This window comes from Zingiber officinale, chromosome 9B (assembly GCF_018446385.1).
Source record: "Zingiber officinale cultivar Zhangliang chromosome 9B, Zo_v1.1, whole genome shotgun sequence".
Taxonomy (NCBI): Eukaryota; Viridiplantae; Streptophyta; class Magnoliopsida; order Zingiberales; family Zingiberaceae; genus Zingiber; species Zingiber officinale.
Genome location: NC_056003.1, coordinates 103,944,975 through 103,966,374, shown reverse-complemented (window position 1 = coordinate 103,966,374; position 21,400 = coordinate 103,944,975). Strand labels below are relative to the sequence as shown.

At 36.4% G+C, this 21,400-nt stretch overlaps 2 protein-coding genes across 6 annotated transcripts; both read left to right on the top strand.

Moving 5' to 3' along the window:
- The first annotated feature begins 3,961 nt into the window (after nt 1–3,961).
- LOC122022744 (serine/arginine-rich-splicing factor SR34-like) lies at nt 3,962–12,766 on the top strand. Of its 5 annotated transcripts, none has more exons than XR_006123077.1 (15): nt 3,962–4,117; nt 4,390–4,481; nt 5,247–5,312; nt 5,509–5,583; nt 5,657–5,765; nt 5,852–5,898; nt 5,975–6,032; nt 8,538–8,587; nt 8,775–8,831; nt 8,915–9,003; nt 9,086–9,190; nt 11,600–11,940; nt 12,177–12,210; nt 12,279–12,365; nt 12,439–12,459. XR_006123077.1 is itself a non-coding variant. In XM_042580837.1 (14 exons), the coding sequence occupies exons 2-12, from the start codon at nt 4,395–4,397 to the stop codon at nt 11,685–11,687; spliced, it is 831 nt and encodes a 276-aa protein (XP_042436771.1). In that variant the 5' UTR covers nt 3,962–4,117; nt 4,390–4,394; the 3' UTR covers nt 11,688; nt 12,177–12,210; nt 12,279–12,365. The 5 variants fall into 5 exon arrangements, 3 of the variants coding, with proteins under 3 accessions (XP_042436771.1, XP_042436769.1, XP_042436770.1); XR_006123076.1 differs by having other exon boundaries at nt 3,963–4,117; nt 11,600–11,688; nt 11,795–11,940; nt 12,177–12,365; nt 12,439–12,766; XM_042580837.1 differs by lacking the exon at nt 12,439–12,459 and having other exon boundaries at nt 11,600–11,688.
- A 668-nt stretch (nt 12,767–13,434) lies between these two features.
- On the top strand, nt 13,435–21,264 carry LOC122023611 (adenosine kinase 2-like). Its single transcript, XM_042581817.1, has 13 exons — nt 13,435–13,602; nt 14,448–14,501; nt 14,771–14,817; nt 14,896–14,927; nt 15,005–15,106; nt 15,199–15,266; nt 16,550–16,626; nt 17,256–17,353; nt 17,437–17,507; nt 18,351–18,417; nt 18,483–18,605; nt 20,243–20,303; nt 20,865–21,264. Exons 1-13 carry the CDS (start codon nt 13,520–13,522, stop codon nt 21,005–21,007), a joined length of 1,026 nt encoding a protein of 341 aa, XP_042437751.1. The 5' UTR covers nt 13,435–13,519; the 3' UTR covers nt 21,008–21,264.
- The last annotated feature ends 136 nt before the right edge of the window (nt 21,265–21,400 follow it).

Here is a 21,400-nt window from a genome sequence, read left to right as displayed (position 1 = left end):
GGCTAATATGAACTCCTTCTGGGTGGAGAAACCTCGCCATAATCTCTTTTGCAACAACAATAAAGGAGTACAAGAAATAAAGCAAGAAACAATGGATAATATGAATGTAAATACACTTTACCAAGTTTGCTTGCCTTCTTCTCGTCGACTGGAGTCCGTTGATGAAGCAGCAACTTCACGGATGATGCCAACAGCAGCTGATCAACCAGTCGAGGGAAGCTCACACGAAGCTTCAGCAAAGAGGAGCTCAGCAAAGCTCAAATCGCAGTAAGGAGGAAGAGCAAGAACTAAGAGTTACTGTAGAGGCCCTCAGCATCTGATTTATATCTGCACCTGCGAAGAAGAAGACAAAGAACAACACAGAAATCTAGCCGTTGAGTCACAACGGCTAAGCCTGGACCGATCAGGCTCCATCCTGATCGGTCCAGGAGGACCCTGATCGGTCTGTGGACCGATCAGGCCCTAGGCTGATCGGTCCCCATACCGATCAACCAACTCTCTGTGAGAGTTGGCTTCGAAGCCTGATCGGTCTGTGGATCGATCAGGCTATAGGTGGATCGGTCCACAGACCGATCCCCCTACCTTTTTCTGCCTCCTGATCGTTTCCTGATCGGTCTGCAGACCGATCAGTTAACCCACAGAAACATTCTGTTTGGTTACTGATCGGTCACCAGACCGATCCAGACAATCAGAGTATCACTGGATCGGTCACCAGACCGATCCAATGCCTTAGAGCTTCCCAGCCCTAAACCCTAAAGCCTTCCCGGTCTAGAGAACGAGCTACCGAGCCCTCTCTGACCTAGTCCGGAGAACGAGCTACCGAGCCCTCTCCGACTTCCACGTTCGGTCCAGAGAACGAGCTATCGAGCCCTCTCTGACTTAGTCCGGAGAACGAGCTACCGAGCCCACTCCGACTTCACGTCCGGTCCAGAGAAACAACTCCCGAGCCCTCTCTGACCTAGTCCGGAGAACGAGCTACCGAGCCCTCTCCGACTTCGTCCGGTCCAGAGAATGAGCTCCCGAGCCCTCTTTGACCTAGTCCGGAGAACGAGCTATCGAGCCCTCTCCGACTTCGTCCGGTCTAGAGAACGAGCTCCCGAGCCCTCTCTGACTCCATCCAGTCCAGAGAACGAGCTACCGAGCCCTCTCTGACTTCATCCAGTCCAGAGAACGAGCTACCGAGCCCTCTCTGACTTCCCATGCCAAGCTTCCATACTTGGACTTTTCCCCGTGCCAAGCTCCCTGCTTGGTCTTTTCCCGTGCCAAGCTCCCTGCTTGGACTTTTCCGTGCCAAGTCTCCATACTTGGACTTTTCCATGCCAAGTCTCCATACTTGGGCTTTTCCCGTGCCAAGCTCCCTGCTTGAACTTTTCCGTGCCAAGTCTCCATACTTGGACTTTTCCGTGCCAAGTCTCCATACTTGGGCTTTTCCCGTGCCAAGCTCCCTGCTTGGACTTTTCCGTGCCAAGTCTCCATACTTGGACTTTTCCGTGCCAAGTCTCCATACTTGGACTTTTCCCGAATCAGGTCAACTCAAGTCGGGTCAACCAGGTCAACCTTGACCAAAGGTTGCACCCACAATCTCCCAAGTTTGTATTCTTGTCAAACATCAGGATACAACTTTTCTATTCTCGTCAAACATCAAAATACAACTCGAGTCAGGTCAACTCGAGTCGGGTCAACCAGGTCAACCTTGACCTAAGGTTGCACCAACAAATAGTACCCAAGGCATCTTCAAGCCATTAGAAGACACCTTGAGTACTGTTTATGGAAGACATCTTTGGGAGCTTGGAAGGCACCTTTGGTCGGATAAAATCAAACTTCATCGACGATAAGAGGTGGACTGTTCAGGATAAGACTTTATGGATTGAAGGCGTCTTCAACGCTTAATAAAAGAGCATTTCGACGAAGCCATCACACACAACTGATTTACAAGCTTCTACATGTTTATTTTAACATTCCAAGTGCTCTGACTTCTTGTTGCTGCTCTACTATGACGCTGTTGCACCCGACCACTATTGAGGAGCCGTCAAACACCGAGTCTGATTTGATCATCTATGAAGGTGTTGGGTAATGAACTTTAATATTGTACTTAAATTGTTGCTTAAAGAAAAATATAGCGTGTTACATTTTTTCGATTTTTTTATTGTACTCGATCCCCTCTTCCGATGGTTCCAGAAGAGGTATTTAGTGGATTATCCATTGATATGTCCGTGGGATCTAGGCTTGGAGTAGGAGTCGCCGAAGGCTCCGAATCAAGTAAAATCGAATGTGTGCCTTTTTACTTGTTTTCGTTTCATGTTTTTCTGCTGTGTACTTATTTTATAAAACTAAAAAAAATAGGTTTTAAAACCACATGATTCACCCTCTTTCTCACGTGCATCTCAATCCAATAGTTATGTAGTTCTCATAGTTTGTTTTACTCATTGAAAATATTATTTTAACAAACTATCACTATACAATAAATAAAATCAACATAAGATAATGATATTGTTATATAAGCTAATAACTAGCTGTTACAACACTGCTACATATTGTAACAGTATATGCTAGCTTCTATACCGTCAATCGTGATTATATAATGTTTATTTGAAATGTAATGGATGTCATAGAGTTTTGTTATTTTGTTTTACTCATGTAAAATATTTATTTTAACTAGACTATCACTCTCTAATAAATAAAATCAATGTAAGATAATGATATCGTTGTAAAAACTAATAACTAATCGTTACATATTCTTGTTAATTTTTACATAGTCAATCATGATAAAATAATATTTATTTGAAATATAATAAGTATTATAAAGTTCTCTTAGTTTGTTTTGTTTATTAAAATATTATTTTAACTAGGTTATCACTTCTCAATAAGTAAAATCAGCCCCCACGAGTTGACACAGTTGATACCTATATGAGTTGTTGTTTTAATAAGACTTGGGGTCAATTATCAACAGGTGTAAAATGTCTCGTTGGGTATTTGACTCCCCATGCACACAATCATTGTGCTAGGTCAAACGCTCCCTGTGATTTACCCTCTTTTAGAGAATATGGAGCCAACTGCTATAAGTTATAGAAGCTAGTAGCCAACTGCTATTGTTTTGCCTAGGGCGTAATTATAACCATGTGGTAGATTTGTATAATTGAGCAAAGTCGAATTTTGATAAAACTGTGAAAATACTCTTCCATATAGAGCATGCTCAGTAATGATTGGGTAATGATTTGACCTCATAGGTCATCTGAGTTGGTATGTGGTGGGATGCTTGCCACATGAGGTCGCGGGGTGGAAACTCGTGGTAGTCGGGGTGTAAATCCCCGGTCCCTGTGTAACTCACCCCACCTGTCACATGCTCGCTCAGGATGCTATGATTTATCTCCCTCGTGATGACCTTAAGTCGGGTGCGATGGGGACGCTAAGGACGAACGACTTTACCTTTTTTATCACATGCTCGGTAATGATTCCTCCCAATAATATAAGATAATCATGAGAAGAAGTGCTAGAACGATGAATTCCACTTTTTATAGAATAATAGTCAACAACTATCATCTCAATTTTAAAATTGATTTAAAAGTATTTCATATAGTTTACTTTAGTATCCGATTTGTTAGGTGTTTCACGTGAACGTCTAAGTACATACAAGACATCTGAAAGTAATTCAGATGCCCAACTGTACTCCGGTGCCTTGGGGGGCGTCCACTGGAGGTGTATAATGTAATACCCTGTTTACTTTAAACAAGATATACTTTAATTGAAAAATAAGTAATTTAGGGCCACCTTTTAAATTTAGCCCTCTTATTCGTCTTTTCTACATCTTCATTCACGGGGGGAGAGTAGACGACAAACACCTACGATGTCAGCAAGCCTGAGCCCGGATCCACACGAGCATGAGCCAATCAGGTTTCAGCCTATGACACCAGGCAAGAAGATGTGATGTCACAGATCGCAACGCAGGTTGGCATGTCCTGCCATGCGCGATGGTTAAACACGGGCTGACTGAACCGTGCTATGCTTCGCCCGCGGGCACTGGATACCTAAATTTCTAGGTCTCTAATCCAACCCAACGCCAGAAAAGAAAACCCTGGACATCGGTGGCTGAAACCGAGCCGTCTTTACCCTCGCCAAGGTAACCCTTCCCTCGCGATTCGTCTGTATCTTCGTAGATTTGTCTTCTGTTACAATATAGTCAATTCCATTGTTGGCCTCTCTATCTTCAAAAAGGCGATCTAGGGTTGCCGTCATTTTGTTTCGTGTTTTCCCCTATTTTTTTTCGTAAGTATCTAGAGTAAGAAAAAGGAAAAAAAGGGGATTTTTTTTTTTTGCTGATCGATTGCTGTGAATTTGGTGGATTTTTATTGATGCCTTTCCCTCTTTGATTGCTGTTGATCGTCTTTGAAGGAATCATGAGTAAGCGATACAGTCGAACGATCTATGTTGGCAATCTCCCTGGCGACATTCGTGAAAGAGAGGTGGAAGATCTGTTCTGCAAGGTTCGCTAGGCCTAATGACTCTCATATTATTTATTTATTTCTAATGGAACTCTCTTTTGCCTCGAGCAACTTTAAAAGCTGCATTTGTTTTTGTCTAAGAAGTACTTAAAGGAGGAAATATATTTCTTTCTTTTCTTTTCTTTTATTGTTTGATCTCATCTTACAGCCGAGCATATCTGTTTACAATAATAGAAAAAATGCTAAGAAGTCTTGTAGATGGTAGAATCTTGTTATATTGAGACGTTCTTCATTTTCAGTCTCGGAGTCTGGGAATGGTATAATGGGCATTTGGTGATGTACTATTTGCAATTTTTAGTCAATGAAGTATTGTTCTGGCTGGTTTTGCCAACAAATATAAGTCTATATTTTTAAAACACGTGTTCATGTTATTCAAATTCATGCATTTTTTACTGATGGCTATCTTCATATTTGGAGATGCAATCACATGCATCTGTTAGTTGTCATCATCTTGTAATATTTTTCTCCTGAATTCATTTGGTGGTTAATGTATGCTTCTTATCCTTTTTTTTTTCAAAATTTAAGTAATCTATTCATATTAGTACAGGTTGAATTATTATTCTTTTTTTTTTTCTATTTTTTTAAAATAAAATTCTAAGTAACACATTGTAGTATCCTAATCTTTATGCTTGCAGACTAAGATAAAATGTTATAGCTCTATAATTAAGTGAAAGGATCATTAATGTTTATCATTTTATCTTTTTTACCTTCAATCTTTTGTTTGATCTTCGGTATGGTTTTGTGCAGTATGGAACGATCATTGATGTTGATCTAAAGATTCCTCCAAGGCCTCCAGGGTATGCATTTGTTGAGGTAAGGCCCTTCTTTTGTTATTTCCAGAGAAGGACCTTTTCTGAAAAATAGCCAGTGGTGTTTGCAATCCCTTGTATTTTATATTTCATTGTCAGTGTTACTATAATCATATAATTGGAACGTTTAATCATAATAAAGTAATTAGATTCATCTTGAGTTAGCTACTAGCTTATTCTCCTAATATTAATTCTTGTAGTTTGAAGATCCTCGTGACGCTGAAGATGCTATTCGTGGCCGTGATGGATATAAATTTGATGGTCAAAGATTACGGGTGGGCATATTGACAAAAAACTGTTGTTTTCATTCTACTGTGATTATGATCTCATGCCATTATTTGTGGTCAGGTGGAACTTGCTCATGGTGGAAGGGGCCAATCTTCATCGCTTGATAAGCACAGCAGCTACAGTAGTGCAGGTCGACGTGGCGGTGTTTCCAGGCGCACAGAGTATCGTGGTGGGTATCTACATAATTCTACATGGTTACACTATTGATTATAGTTAACTTTGGTTATGGGTTTCCTTTATCATGGTTCTATGTAGTTATGGTCACTGGTTTACCCTCCTCGGCATCATGGCAAGACTTGAAGGTTTATTCACTATCTGATTGCTAATTTGTACAGTTCAGAATAAAATATAGAGAATTAAATTTGTGAACTTCTTTAGGACCATATGCGCCGAGCCGGTGATGTCTGCTTTTCTGAAGTTTTTCGTGATGGTGGTGGTGAGCTCCCCCTCCTTTATTTTACTAGCACCATTTTTTTCTTTATTTTCTCAGTAGTGTTATTTTTAAATTGTTTGCTACTTTGATTTTTTCTTACCATCTGAATTGTATATGTTGGATGGGCATTGGTGCTGCCGTGTGACCTAGAAGTCACGGGTTCGAGTCATGGAAACAACCCCTGGGTAAAGCTGCGCACAATACACCCTCCTTGGACCCTGCATTGGCGGGTGCTTCGTGCACCAGACTGCTCTTTATGGGCAATGGTGCTGCATGAGATATATTCCCTCATTAGCCTTTGGCATCTTGTTCTAATTTCATAAGGAAAAAACAATACTATCAGCAACTGAGAAAACTGGTTTTTGAAATTAGGTTCCAGAAACTTAATAGTTTTACTGATAAATTTTATTTTAATTCACAATCTCTTCTTTGGCTTTCATATTATATCTTTGATTATTTATGCTGGAGACTGATGATTTGGGAACTATCAAGGGCATGACTTCATCTCTAGTTGAAATGCTGTTTCTCTTCATTTATCTGATTATTTATGTCCAAGACCTTGGATTGTGGAATGATTTGCACTGCAATCCCTATGCAAATTATATGTACCGTATCTCTCAGTCTATTTGCTTGTAAGTTTGTCTATTTTAGAACCAAGATATGATTCATCCTCAGACAAAAGTTAATTCTGCCATGATCAACATCAAAACAGACTGAATCTTAACTTACATCCAGACATGAATCTCTTATTTTAGGTTCATATTTTATCACTTTATTCATGAAAGCATAATCATCCATGTCTAGGGTACTTCGAGTTAATTTGCTCAGATATTATACTTATGATGGTTTAGCCCTGATGTTAGTTTCACAGGATTGAATTCTTTCGTGGCATAGGAAAGAGAGGAAACTTTTCTTGGTTTTTATTATTTTTCCACTTGCTTTCTAAATTCTTACAGTTTCTTAAATATAATAATTGCAATAATTTCTTATACACATTGAACTGAATATACAGTATGTCAATTAAATTAGTTTTGCAAAATCAAGAAATAGTTGCATATTGGTTTGAGGTAACTAATGTTTTGTTTTAATGGAAAGGTTTTTTTTAAATCTAACTTACCCTTTGGGTAGTCTATCCGCGATGTCGAATCTTGGCCAAGCACCTAACTGATCACTTGCTGACCTAAATACTCACCATGGTTCCTCTGAAATAGAATTATCACCTAAGTGATCATCTTAAGATGACACTACACTATGGTTCCTTCAAAATTGAATTGGAACCTAACCAATCACCAGTTACATGAGTTGTAATACTCTTTTTATAATTTTCTGTAGGCTTGCGTTATGCTGTACTTCATACTATTGGTGTCTGGTTTTCAACCAATTCTTAGATATTGAGCCAGCTAATATTCAATTTGTGTCTTTTACAATCAAATGTTTCTTTTTAATCTAGTGCATGTTAATTATTTACTTCACCCCATGTTTTTTGTCTTTGAATTTGATAAACTACTATTAGTAAGATTCTTTTCAATACATCTTCAATACAGTTCTATTTAAGTAAAGTAGGATGTTATTAATGTAGGCTCAGTTAGTGTGTTGTATCATAATCTATCATGATCTTTACCGTGTGGGTAATTACAGTTTGTACTTAGTTTCTTAAAGCTATATTACTTAGACTAGTCCAAGTATACAAACACAATTTTCCCAAAATAGGTATATATGGACTCTTAGAAAAGATTCTAAATATATGGCACAAATGACACGAACATGACAATAATATAGCTTAAATAAATAGATTAACTAAATATATTGATATAATTTGTTAATAAATTAATTTGACAATTTCTTAGTGAACTATAATATAAGTTATAACCTATAATATAAGTTATAAGTTATATAGCCTAATTTAAGTTATATTTAAAGTTTAATTACCTAATTTACCCTAATCCCTATCCTCAACCTGAATCACTTTGTTCCTTTTCCTGTCCACACAATATCGCTTGCTATACAAGTCTCCTATCTGACATAATCTACAGGTTGAGCCCCCCTCGTCAGATTTGTTTTTTTTCATATTTGTCCCGTGTCAACACAGGTATAGGGGAGAGGAAAGGCAAGTTTGAGCAATAGAGTTGGAGGTTCTTTTTGTGTTTGTTTTGGTTGGATCATCTTCCTGCAATGACTTAATGATACTTTGGTCATTTTACAAACCTCTGCCACTTCCACCCATTGGGTCGGTTCATCTTTGGTGTGATGACTTTATGATACTTTGATCATTTTGCAAACCTCTGCCACTTTCACATATTGGTAATCGTTTTCATCATGATTTTAGCAATTGTTCTCATCTTATTTCATGTTTGGCCAGTTTTAAGATTAATTTTTTTTTATCTTGAATGGTTAAACTCTACTTACAGTTGGCTTGTTATAAAGTTTAGTGTATTTTGTTGTACATCTTTAATGCAAACAAATTGTCAATTTTTTATAACATTTATTTATGCAAGAATGTCTTTGCAGGTACTGTTGGTATTGTAGATTATACAAACTACGACGATATGAAATATGCAGTACGTTTCTGTGCTAAGTTAATTACTAATTTTTGTAAGATAGCTCACCCAAAGCGTTTTTGACCTTGTTCATAAATACAAACATTCAATTGTTTTCAAGGAATAGGTTTTTGATGATCTTTCTAGACAATGTATTTTTAAAAATAAGATTTGACTAATCATCCAAATAAATACTCATTACTTGCAGATCAAGAAGCTTGATGACTCTGAGTTTCGGAATGCATTTTCACGGGCGTATATAAGAGTATCTCATTCCAGCACTCACCTCACATTTCACTGCAGCATGTCCAAGGCCACCTTTCTTACCTTTCATTTCTTTACTTATAGGTGAAGGAGTATGATTCCAAAAGAAGCTTATCTAGGAGTCGAAGTCGTAGCCGTTCATATTCAAAAAGTGCAAGTAGCCGTAGCAGAAGGTTTGATATTATTTTATCTTTATTATAGCGACTCTTGTAACCAAAATGCAACAGAATTAATTCCTATGAAATTGTTGAGCAGCAAGTCTCCAAGGGCAAAGTCATCACGCCGTTCGTTGTCTAAATCTCGATCTAGATCTGTATCTTCTCGTTCTCACTCAGCATCTAAAGGACATTCTGTATCAAGGTACAATTGAAAAATACATAATTTGCTAAGACGCCACTACTGAAATAACAGTCTATTAGCTTACTGTGCAAGATAATTAACTAAGTTGAGTTTTGTTGATCTAGGATTTTAAATTCATCTTTTGTGCATTTATGCATTAATTGGATTTGTATTAACTCCCTAAAATGCTATCATTGTTCCCCTTAAATATTGGCTATAAGCTATTTGGTCTGTGCTTAATACTTCCCCACAACCAAGCACATCCTTAGTTTTTCTTCAGTTGGTCTAGACAATGTGAACCATGTTTACAGTCCAGCGTAGTGTTTGCATGTGTATATTTGTTTTTGGGTACCAGTTTTGTGGGAGCATATTGAACTACACCATATATGACAATAACAACCAAGCCTTTATCAATATAATCTTGTGATTTTTCGACAAATGCAATACTGTACTAAATTCACTAAAGCAAATTTTAATTAGTGAATGGAAAAAAATTTCCACCTTCCATTGTTTATATATCCTTACCTGCAATAGAAATGAGGTGGGTTTCTAGCATCCTTACTTGCAACTAATTAATTGAACTTTATTAAAATGATTAACAAAATAAATATCTTTTAAAAAAAATTACAAAAAATTTATTCAGAAAAATTTAATAATGCATATTGAATTAAAAATTATCTATTTAAGAAAATATAGTCATTGTTTACTAATACATGATTATTTTAAAATATAAAAAATAAATCATATACTGAATAATTGTGGAGTTTTGCTAAAAAATAATAATACTAATGGTTAAATTAAAAAAATATTATATAAATTTTATTTTAATCAAATAAACTATTATTAAATAATAAAATAGTTAATATTAAGAATGCATGTTAAAATATTATTCTCAATGATCAAATCAAACCTACAATTAATTGAACATCATCAGACAATATATTTAACATAATTGATAATAAAATTTAGTATGACTGAGGTGTAGAGCAGGTTGCTCTACAACATTATAAAATAAGAAAGTATAATATAGATACAACTCATATTTATTAACTCACATAGTAACATCTATATGCTTTTGCATAGTAAAGGTTTTTATTTTATTATATATATGTAAGTATTTTAATTTTTTTGCCTCATTTTTTCTTTCTAACAGCTTCTTGGCCACTACCTCTGTAATTTCTTCCATGCGTCACAGAATGTGGAGGATAAAAGGAGGATTTGCTGTGGAAGCCTGTAGATTATTCACATTTGGCTAGATATAATGAGAAGATTTAAAAAAAAAATACAATTAGCATTAGATTAATACACTTGGCTAAATAAGATTGTTTAGTCATAAAGAAGCTAACATTTTATGTGGCAATAAATAGGACACCTCTTTGCACATTCTTTTAAGTATATATATATATAGAGAGAGAGAATACAATAATTCTATTTATAATTTGCCGCCATGTAGGAGAATTTCATCAAACTATGAGGTGCACTAATAAGGTAAATTGAAAATGGAGATTTTATCAAATTAATTTGGAGGAGCAATAATAACATAAATTGAAGATGCATTGCTCTTCATGGAATTAGATAAAAGAACATGACTTGTAATTAAATAAATGGAAATAAATAAATTAAAGAGCATTACTGTATGTAATTAAATAAAAGACATGCTATTAATTTTCACTTATGCCAAAACAGTAAATGTGGAGAAAGAATTCATATATCAACTACATTATTAAATTTTATACTTTTAGCTAATGTTATTAATAAATTTGTGGCACGTTTAGAAAGTTTTAACTCTTCTCATAAATGACACATGCCAAATTTTAATTTGTTCATGTATGTAGAGGTGGCTTAAAAAATGCACTTGTCATAATATTATTAGCTATCAATCTAAAAACTTTAGTTGACAACAATATGAGAGACCATGTGGTGGATTCTCTATATATATAGATAGATAGATGGATGAAAAGTGCTGTAGTCATGTTCTTACATTTTAGCTTGTTGAATGAGCTTTACTTGTTTTCATGTTTATTTCCTATTGAGTACCTTAAATATTGATTTTCTTTGCTCATTGATTCCAGCATAAAGTATTTGTTCTTTTGTTCTCTCCTTTGGTTGAAAAAGTATTATTGGCTGGTCATGATTTTGTTGTTCTTTGTTCTTGTGGCAATAATCTTTAGTATCAGTCATGATGGAACTCTGTAAAGGTAAGACAAGATGGGCAGGCCTTCAATTGTACTGACACTGCATGTTCTTTGTAGAAGGTCTATTTTGTACGTGGTTTATTTCTACTTTGAAGGACTTGTTTAAATGGATGCTTAATGATGAGAGTCGATATCAGATTGTAACTTTTGTCACTTTTCCATGTCAGTTGTTATGTCAGTGATTGCTGCCCAGCTAGATCATCGCAATTTGAAAGTTAATTTGTTTGTTTTATAGATTTGGGCCTAAGCAGGGATCTCTGGATCGGATAATAGGATCTGGATTGGATTGGGTGCAAATGGTTGCAACTGTTTCATTGTTGTAAGGTATGCTGTTTCATAGACGATCAGTTTATGAAACCTGCAGAACATCTTGATCTTTACCAGCTACCAATAATGACCTTTTCTGATAAGTGGGCCTCTTTGGGGGCAGAGAGGAATGGTTGCAATAGCAAGCCGGATTACTCAATAAGCTAAATGGATTTGGCCCTCATTGGACAAGTGCTAGGAACAACTTTTGTCCCTCCATTTTCTCAATACTATAAGCTGCAATCAAGATTCTGGATATAGCTTTCCTTGGTACACAACAAATGATTTCCTAGTTTTTTGGATTATTGTTCTGTGCACAGGCTTCTGGTATTTTGTTTCTGGCATCTCTATATTTTATGAGAATTAATTCCTTAAAGTTTAAGCTTGTTTGTTCTGTTTCTTGATTGTAATTAGTAATCTGACACAAGAGGTTCTCAGGATTTTTGATCAGTTGTTAAGGCTGCAGTTTGAGTATTAAGTACTTTTTATGGATTTATTTTTTGCAGATCTCGATCGCGATCCAGATCTCCAGTTAATTCTGTAAGTTGGAATTACATTATTATTCATCTTCATGTTTACATTATTTCAACCGAACTGTATATCCACAGCCTGCTAATGGCAAACCTGCAAGCAAAAGCCCAGTTAAGCTTAGTCTGAACAAGAGCCAAAGTCTCTCTCGTTCTCCTTCTCCTGCGGTATTTCACCAATTCATTACTAATTGATGATGTATCTTTGTTTGCCATTTATAAGCCGTTTCGTTTGCTGTAGGTGAAATCGGATTAGAACCCTCTTTGTAAGGAACCTGCGGACATACTGATTGGAATTAGTTCAGCAGATTCAATTAGATAAAACTTCGATTCGGCATTCTTAGCACCAGCAGTACTTTTTTGGGTTGCTCCAAATTCTGTTCAATGTAGTACCCTTGTCTAAGCTGATGTATTATTGGGGGCCAAGGCTTGTGGTTGAATGATTGTGAGCTGTAGTTTGTTTGGATTATTGACTCTATAACTTCCTATCCTTTACATGACACAATTCAACATTATGACTTTAAATCCGATACATTATTGTCTTGTGACTTGGAGGTCACTAATTTTAATCGCTGGAACCATCTCTTGCAATGGAAGTTAAGGTTGTGAACAATACTCTTCTTGGTGTTGTTGTATTGATGGAAACTTTCGTGTGCACCTGCTCTTTATATAGTATGTCTTTGATTTATATATTTTGGGGTGGTGTGAATCTTCAAATTTTAATTTTCTGTTTCAAAATAAAATAATAATAACAATAATAACAACATTTTGAGCGCTTATGTTTACAGACTTAGCCGAGGTAATAATAACATTTTGAGTCCTTATGTTTACAGGCTTAGCTGAGATGGGCAGTGGTGGGTAGTTTAATATATGAGATTAAGAGGTTGAATCTCGTGGCTAATAGGGCCTTGGAATAACTCATCCCTCCCATTCGCCGGGGCTCACCTTGATTTACTGTCTCTGAGTGCCTGTACGCCAAACGGCCGAGAAGATGGATGGACAGGATTCGGGCTCAAATTGTGGACTGAGATCGAGCGGCGTATACGTCGCCTCACCTACCGCCAACCAAACCCTGGCCCAGAATATGCGATCGTAAACGAGGCGAGATCGCGACGGGAGCGGATCGGCCACCTACCAACAACCTCTCGCGAGCAGGAGCGCCGTCGGATCCGATCTCAGCGATCGCGATTCGCGATCCTCCGTCTTTCCGGTTCGTCTATAAGAATCACTGGCCGCGGTAGCCCTGAACCCTCGCATACTCGCTTTCATTTCATTTGTCTCGTAGATCTGTTCCGCTCGCGTCGGGTTCTCCGCGACAGGGAATGGCCTCCGAAGGTGTGCTACTCGGCATGGGGAATCCCCTCCTCGACATCTCCGCTGTCGTCGACGAAGAGTTTCTTAGCAGGTGATTCTGTGTGTCTTCTTTGCTGGATCTTTTCTGCGGATCGTAGCTTTTCGTCGGGGATCTGGTGAATTTGAACGTGCGCGGATCTTTTTTCTGTTTCAATGAAAACATCTAGTAGTCTTTGGCGCGTTTGTGTTGTGAACTAATAGGATTGATCTATGAAAATTATTTTTTCGATTTGATTGGTTCTTTTCTGCAATCTGGTATCGTGGTTCACTTTTGCCCCGATAATGTGATTCGACGGTAGTAGAATCTATTGCATTTTGATTTTGATTTGTTAATTTTGTTGGGAACACAGATCTGGTAGCTCCTAACATCGCTTGTTTAAAACCATATGAAATAGACGTGGATCTTTCACTCCTTTTTCCCTGAGAGTTTATTGATTTTGATCTAGAGCTTGTTTTTGAATTAGTTATTGCCGTTATGGCTGGTTTTTGAATTAGTTGTTGCCCTTAACACAGTCACCATGATCTTGATGCACCTTTCTGATGGAAGATTATGATCATTATATTCTGAAACTTTTCAAAACTTTTCATATATTATTCTTTAGTAACTGAGAGACGTCTGTTGATATCTTAGGATTCAGTCTTAATGTCGCAGCCAGATCTAATTGTTACCTTACAGCTCTAAGCTATTTTTTTTTTCTGGAGCTAAGCGGATGTTAGCTTGTAGAATTTAAACATTTTGTTTTTACAATCACTGTAGTTAAATGGCTTCGTAGCCTTGTTGGTGGATAAACAAGATTTGAACTAGTTGCCCTTTTCTTTAGCTTGTATCTCTGCCACTTGATTGCACGGATATATTTGATGAGAAGACTTACCTGTTTGTATGTTTTGTTCTTTCAGATATGACATCAAGATAAATAATGCAATTCTGGCGGAGGAAAAGCATCTGCCCATGTAGGTTTCTCTTAATATGATTGTTCAAGTATGTTCTTGGCAATGGCTTGACCTTCTGTGGATTATTTGGTTCCTTTTATTGTTGCCTAGAACACAAGTTGAATGCCAAATTTCTTTTTCTTACTGTTTGTATAATGTCATACTGGCAATTATTGTCTTTCCTTTTGTTACCATGCACTTCTATCAACCCATGATAATTGGTGTTTCATTTATTTTCTTTACTATCCATTTGATGAACCAAGATTTTTAATTTTCCTTAATTGGACCAGGTATGATGAGTTAGCTGCAAAATCTAATGTTGAATACATTGCTGGAGGTAATGCATTTCATTAGATGTCAATAATGCTAGAGGCTTTTGCATACTATCCTCATCCTTGCTAATCTATCTTTTCAGGGGCGACTCAAAATTCAATCCGGGTTGCTCAGGTAGGTATTATTGTATCATATTTGTTCATTGAAGAATATCGTGAGTGCTAACAGTGCCACTGCTGCATGGTATATAGTGGATGCTACAAATTCCTGGTGCAACAAGCTACATGGGATGCATTGGGAAGGACAAATTTGGAGAGGAAATGAAGAAAAATTCAAATGCTGCAGGTGTTAATGTAAGTCTATCCTTGGTTGCTTATTTTGCTTGCTATTTTATCATTCTTATATATGGTTCTCTGCAAGATATTCTCTTGGCTTCATTTATTAGGTTCACTATTATGAGGATGAAACTGCTCCAACTGGTACATGTGCTGTCTGTGTTGTTGGTGGTGAAAGGTGAATTCTGATTCTTCCTTCTCTTGTATATTGATTCTCATGTTTAAAACAAACCTCTTCGTTATACCATATATGTTTTATCATTTTCTAGCTGTAGGATTCCCAGAATTCTCATATAATTTGAAGTTTATGCGTACAACTTGAGTTCTAACTGTTGTACCAATTTTCCGATATAAGCACACAGAAGAAATATAGAGTGCCTTAGTGATTTGTAGAAAATTTATAGTTAGTTACTTTGATTAAGCACCGCTCTCAGATGATAGAAAATAAGTTATGTATGAAATTAGATAGTTATATTTCTCATATCAGCTAGAGTTGAAACAATAAGGCTATACAGAGACAATTATATTTAACACAGTTATTTCTGATATATAGAGATTTACAGAAGACAATGCCGTGGTATTGGTTTGGTTAACTTAATAAGAACTGAAAATAACATATTCTAAATTTTATTCAAATCTAATAGTTGAAACATGGATAGTATTCACATCAAGCATTATTAGAAATTCAGACTACATTATATAATATAAGCTCAACCGCTAGGTTTGGAGTTGCCTTATATTTTTTATAAAGGTGTCCAGTTATATTATCAGGAGGCTACATTAGCTGGGCCCCTTATGTGATTTCATTTTTTTTTATGGTTTTCTTGGGAGGTAAGGGAATGTACAAACTTTTGAGTTCTGGGTGTTTTTTTCAACACTCCAGTTTAGCCCCACATTGGATTTGGAAGTGATAGTGGTAAATTTGTTTTGCTGAAACATCATTAGTCTATTATCATTAAATTGTGCGGTTTTGGCCATATGGTTCAACCAGATCAAGTGATTAAGTTTGAGTTCCTCTCTCAGTTGGGGCAAGTGATTTCTCTTTGTGCTTATTTTCTGTTGATCTTCTTACTATTACATTCTTATTCGTGTAGATATATTTATGGGTTGATTCATGTCCAAGCAATATAAAATAATTGTTGTGGAATTGGAATAAGGGCAAATGAGATTTTGTATGGACGATGTTCCTGTCATATTAATTGGTAATTCTAGACATTTATGCCTTCTAATATGAAGGGAGGAATATTAGCTCATAATTTGATGTCTGTGGATGAGTTCCTATTTAATTTGTAAAAATTATATATTTTTTCTTCCATACTGAATTTTTCTGCAGATGTTTTAATTCTTGAGCCTTGTAACATCATGTTGATTTTTGTAGGGCACATGGCCATCTTGGAAGTTTTTTTATAACTTGTCATGTGAATGTATCTTTTTGAAGCCAACTTTATGTTTGATAAACAGGTCCCTAGTTGCTAATTTGTCTGCAGCGAATTGCTACAAAATTGAACACCTAAAGAGACCAGAGAACTGGGCTCTGGGTAAATTTCTCCTGGCTATGCCTTACTGTCATGTTTTCATGGATGCTAATTTTAAATATATCTAATGAAAATTGCTGATTCTTGTTTTAGGAGGGATACTAGTTTTGTGCGCTGTTCCCTAAACCCTTTCCTTGGCTTCTTGTAAACGTTATTCCCAATGCTATCCTCTGTCATTGTCATTTTTTCAAGCTTAACTCATCGCTTATCCTTGCCTTAGAACTTCATTCTTGAAACTCTAATCCAGCCATCCTCAGTTGTCTATGCTCGTGAACTTGTCTGGATGTATCTGTATTCAAACAAATGCTGTTCCCCAACTTTTTTTATTTTCTTCTAGTCAGAAGATTTAATTTACCCATCCTCCGGTTACTTAAAGTTTATCTACGCTATTCTTTGAAGCTGGAGATTAATTTCCCCAATTTGGAACTGGAGATTATTGCTTTCTAGAATTTCACTGTTGTTAGCAAACTTGAGTGGTTTAGTTCAAGAAGACTTAATAGTATAAATTAGATTCCAGACATAGTTGAACCAAATATTAAAAGATCCTTTCATTGACTGCTTATGAAGACTAGAAATTGCTAGTTTCTAGTTTGTTTTTGTGATATGTATTAACTTCTGTATACTTATTTCAGTTGAAAAGGCCAAGTACATTTACATTGCTGGTTTTTTCCTCACGGTGTCTCCTGATTCTATTCAACTTGTAGCTGAACATGCTGCTGCCCAAAATAAGGTAATTTATCTCTTCCTGTGTTACATTCCTAGTGTTTCCTGAAATGATTTTTTGTTTTCAAGGGATTCTATCTTTGTCAATAGGTGTTTTCAATGAACCTTTCTGCTCCTTTCATTTGTGAATTCTTCCGAGATGCTCAAGAACAGGCCTTGCCGTGAGTGTTCCAGTTGCATTATGAATATTATTTGTTATTCTTCTAATTTCTCTTTTCAAACATATTCCCTTTGAACTTCAATAAAATTTAGAGTTAATTACATAAATAAGCTGTCATAAGCCTTATCTGTCTTTTAACTTTGATCAGTTATAGCTTATAGGCTTACATGATGTAAGTGTTTCAGCTACATACATTTGTAATTTTCTTGATGATAGCAGATGGAAAGCTAATTGGGATTGTCAGTTGCCATGCTTTTACTATTTTTTTAAAATTATTCTTTTGAAAATTTCCCTTTTCTTCTGTCCTTGATTGTTCCTATCTATGCTGCTGCAGGCAGCATTTCCTTAGAGAGAAATAGGGAGGAGAGAAAAGGGGAGGAAGGAAAAATTGAGGGAGAATCAGAAGATGCAGAAAGAAATGGGGAAGAAGAAAAGGGCCAGAGAGGGAGCATAAGGAGAGAAGGTAGAGGAGAGAGAGCAAGGAGGAAGAGGTGATCAATAGTGGTGTTATTGCTGCTGCCAATGGTGGTGCCCTTGCGAGAAACAGAGGGGGGAAAGAGAGAGAATGAAGGGAATGTGATGAAGAAAGAGGGGAAGGGGAGAGGAGAGGAGAGAGGGTTGGAGGAAGAAAGATGAAGAAAAAATGTTTTTTTTTTCTGTTCCAGAATTTGATGCATGTACACAGTTTAACACTTAAATTGCTTGTGGTTGCAGCAAGCAGAAATATGTTTATAGTTTATCTGACTTATGTAATTAACCCTACTAGGTTTTTATTATTATTTTTTTAAAAATATTACTTGGGAATTTTCATGGATACTTACAATATGACTTATTACACCTGCAGATATGTGGATTATGTGTTTGGAAATGAAACCGAAGCAAGGATCTTTGCAAAAGTTCATGGTTGGGCGGTATGAATCTTTCATTCTACTTTCGCTAGCTTGTGTTGTCCTTGCTGAACCTGTTTGTGATGCAGACTGAGAATGTTGAAGAGATTGCTTTAAAGATCTCGGCGTTGCCAAAGGCATCAGGAACACACAAAAGAACTACGGTTATCACTCAAGGTTGCGATCCAGTAGTTGTTGCTGAAGATGGGAAGGTAACACTGTTTTTTCTTATGTGTAGCTCACAAAGCATAGCATCTAATCTAGTCAAACATTATTCCCAATGCAATAGGTACAAAAATGCTAATCACTAAATTTGTGTTGTTTATGACATAGAGCATTTTCTCCAGATATTGCAAAGTAAAATTTATAGAGGTTTATTACAAAAGAGAAGCTAAAATGAAAGAAATTTACCTGTGTATATATTTAAATAAATATATATAGTGTATCATTGGTTATTTAATCAATATCCTATGACTTATTGAGTACAGAGATTTTAAGATTCAAGTCTATTGACGTTTCCATTTTCTATGACCCTAACTTTAATTATGATGGTTCATTTGCCTATCAAAGAATAAAAAATTTCTCAGTAAACTAGCTAAGTCCCTAGTTCCAACTGCAGCATCTCAGAGGTGGATATTTTCTATTATTCTTTCAGTTCTACAAAAAGTACAAACTACTGTGCGGATAAAAATATGATCTGAAGAGTATTTGGCATATAAGTTCTTGCACTAGCAACGGTAGTAACTAGTTCTTTGCTAGACTTGGGCAAGACTTATAATGAAGAGATACAAATGCTACAATGTAGTAGTGATTGGTTGATAGTTATTTTCTAGACCTTGGGGAGACCATCATGAGAGACATGTTTGCCTTTGGAGGAGTTGATAACATTTTATAATTTCAAGGACTCAAACACTGGTCTAATTTCAGATTCCATGATTAGTTAATACTAGTAGCTGTTGAAAAGCATTGAAGCAGCTCCATATGATGAGTTGTAATATCTTGTGTCAGGCAAGAGGGGTGGTAAAAGTAAATATTGATTGGAAAATAATTAAAGGTTGATTGTTGTAGTTTCAATTAAATAATGTGTCTTTCGCAATTTGCGTCACAAACCAGAATCATCAACTTTATCATGCCTTCGTTTCAGAATTATCATAACTTCCCAATTGTGTTTAATGTTTTGTTATTTCCTGCATTAGTCTATTGTGATTTTTTTTGCTGTATCAGATATATTCCATCAGTCCTTGCATAGAACTCCATAACTTTTGTTTGACTGTGTGCCCATGGAGCTTGGTCTTTTCCAACTATCATTTAGTTTGTGCCCATGGAGCTTGGTCTTTTCCAACTGTCATTTAGTTTGTGCCCATGGAGCTTGGTCTTTTCCAACTGTCATTTAGTTTGTGCCCGTGGAGCTTGGTCTTTTCCGACTGTCACTTAGTTTGTGCCCATGGAGCTTGGTCTTTTCGAACTGCCATCTAGTACGTCTTGAGAATGTTTGTCCACCTTCAAAACTGATTCTTTTTTTTCTGGTTCAACTTGATATATTATTGTCACTTCTTCAAAGATTCAACTGTTTTAGTTGCTTGGGATTGTGTTGTCAAAATTTCTGTTTGGTTTGTGTAACTTGGGAGTTCTGAAAAAAAAAAAGAGAGATATAGAAAACTCTGGTTTCTCATAGTCGTATAGATGAACTCTGAAAAATAAATAAGAGAGATATATTAGCTAAATTTGTTGCATATGCAAGTTAAATACGATTGAGAATGTGATATGGTCTTTTTAATTCCTTAGTCGCTATATGCTAATCTTGATGTAAGTAAACTATCATTGATTTCTTTCATGCAATTCCTCATAGGTGAGGTCGTTCCCTGTCATCCTATTACCAAAGGAGAAACTAGTCGATACCAATGGTGCAGGTAATAATTTCTCATTGTTTAAATTCTCACTGTTTCTTGATTATTTGCAAAATCTGGCATCTGGTTTATCGCATAGGAAAATATTATATTCTTAAAATCAGATTATAGTGATCACTTCTGAATGCCTAGGGTTTCAGTATTTTCTGCGTTATTCTATGTATCACAACACTGCATTCTTAAAATGCACATCCCGGGGAAATGGTAAAAATAGCTTTTGTTTCCAAGTATTTATTGCTGCAGCATGAAAGCCGGGTGTTGTCATAATTCTGCTGCTTGCTGTGCTTGTTTACCTAAGTGTTGTAAACCCTGCCTTGGCTATCAAATTCAACTAGACTAGGAATCGGAGGCAAAACTGATCTTCTAACAATCGAGAGCACACCTGGTTGAACTAGATTTTGACCATTTTAACTGAAAAAACCAGGAAATAACAGGGCCCCTCTAGACTCTAGTTTCCTGCCCGCTTGGATTTTAAAAGCACTTGTTTGGTTGTTCGCTTGACCACTCAATTCTCAATTAATACATGGTTACTTTTGTTCTAATATATGGACGTTAATTGTGAAGGCGATGCGTTTGTTGGAGGATTCTTGTCTCAATTGGTTCAAGGAAAAAGCATCGATGATTGTGTAAGAGGTGGGTGCTACGCCGCAAATGTCATTATCCAGAGGCCAGGCTGCACTTACCCAGAGAAACCAGATTTCCAGTAAATCTACAATGAGTTGACTTGGCAGAATCAACGCCCTTGATTCAATGGGTTTGCCCTTACTCGCGTCCTTTTTGTATTCCAGAACTGCATGTCCCTTTGTTGTCGTAGAAGATGCTCTAGTTTTTCAGGCATTCCAAGTTCAAATTTTAAACTTTTCAATGGGGTTGTGTTGCATTCATTAACTCCACACATCACCCTTTGTTATTTTACTAGAATCTTTTATTTTACTGCCGTTCAATATATACTGTCTTCCATTTATGAGAAGAGTTTTCTTGAAATAATGACAAATATTATCAAAGAGATGGACTTGAAATGAACGAGTTAGCTAAGAACTACAAAACATTGGAGGAGCGAAGACACCTGATCCAACGAACAACACATAACATGTTAAGCT

Bases quoted from the DNA above. Each gene is read 5' to 3' on its own strand.
- LOC122022744 (XM_042580835.1), top strand. From the start codon at position 4,395: ATGAGTAAGCGATACAGTCGAACGATCTATGTTGGCAATCTCCCTGGC. The intron at 6,033-8,537 runs GTGAGCTCCCCC...ATGTCTTTGCAG, and splicing joins AGTTTTTCGTGATGGTGGTG to GTACTGTTGGTATTGTAGAT. The intron at 8,588-8,774 runs GTACGTTTCTGT...CATTACTTGCAG, and splicing joins ACGACGATATGAAATATGCA to ATCAAGAAGCTTGATGACTC.
- LOC122023611 (XM_042581817.1), top strand. From the start codon at position 13,520: ATGGCCTCCGAAGGTGTGCTACTCGGCATGGGGAATCCCCTCCTCGAC. The intron at 14,928-15,004 runs GTAGGTATTATT...CATGGTATATAG, and splicing joins ATTCAATCCGGGTTGCTCAG to TGGATGCTACAAATTCCTGG. The intron at 17,354-17,436 runs GTAATTTATCTC...CTTTGTCAATAG, and splicing joins ATGCTGCTGCCCAAAATAAG to GTGTTTTCAATGAACCTTTC.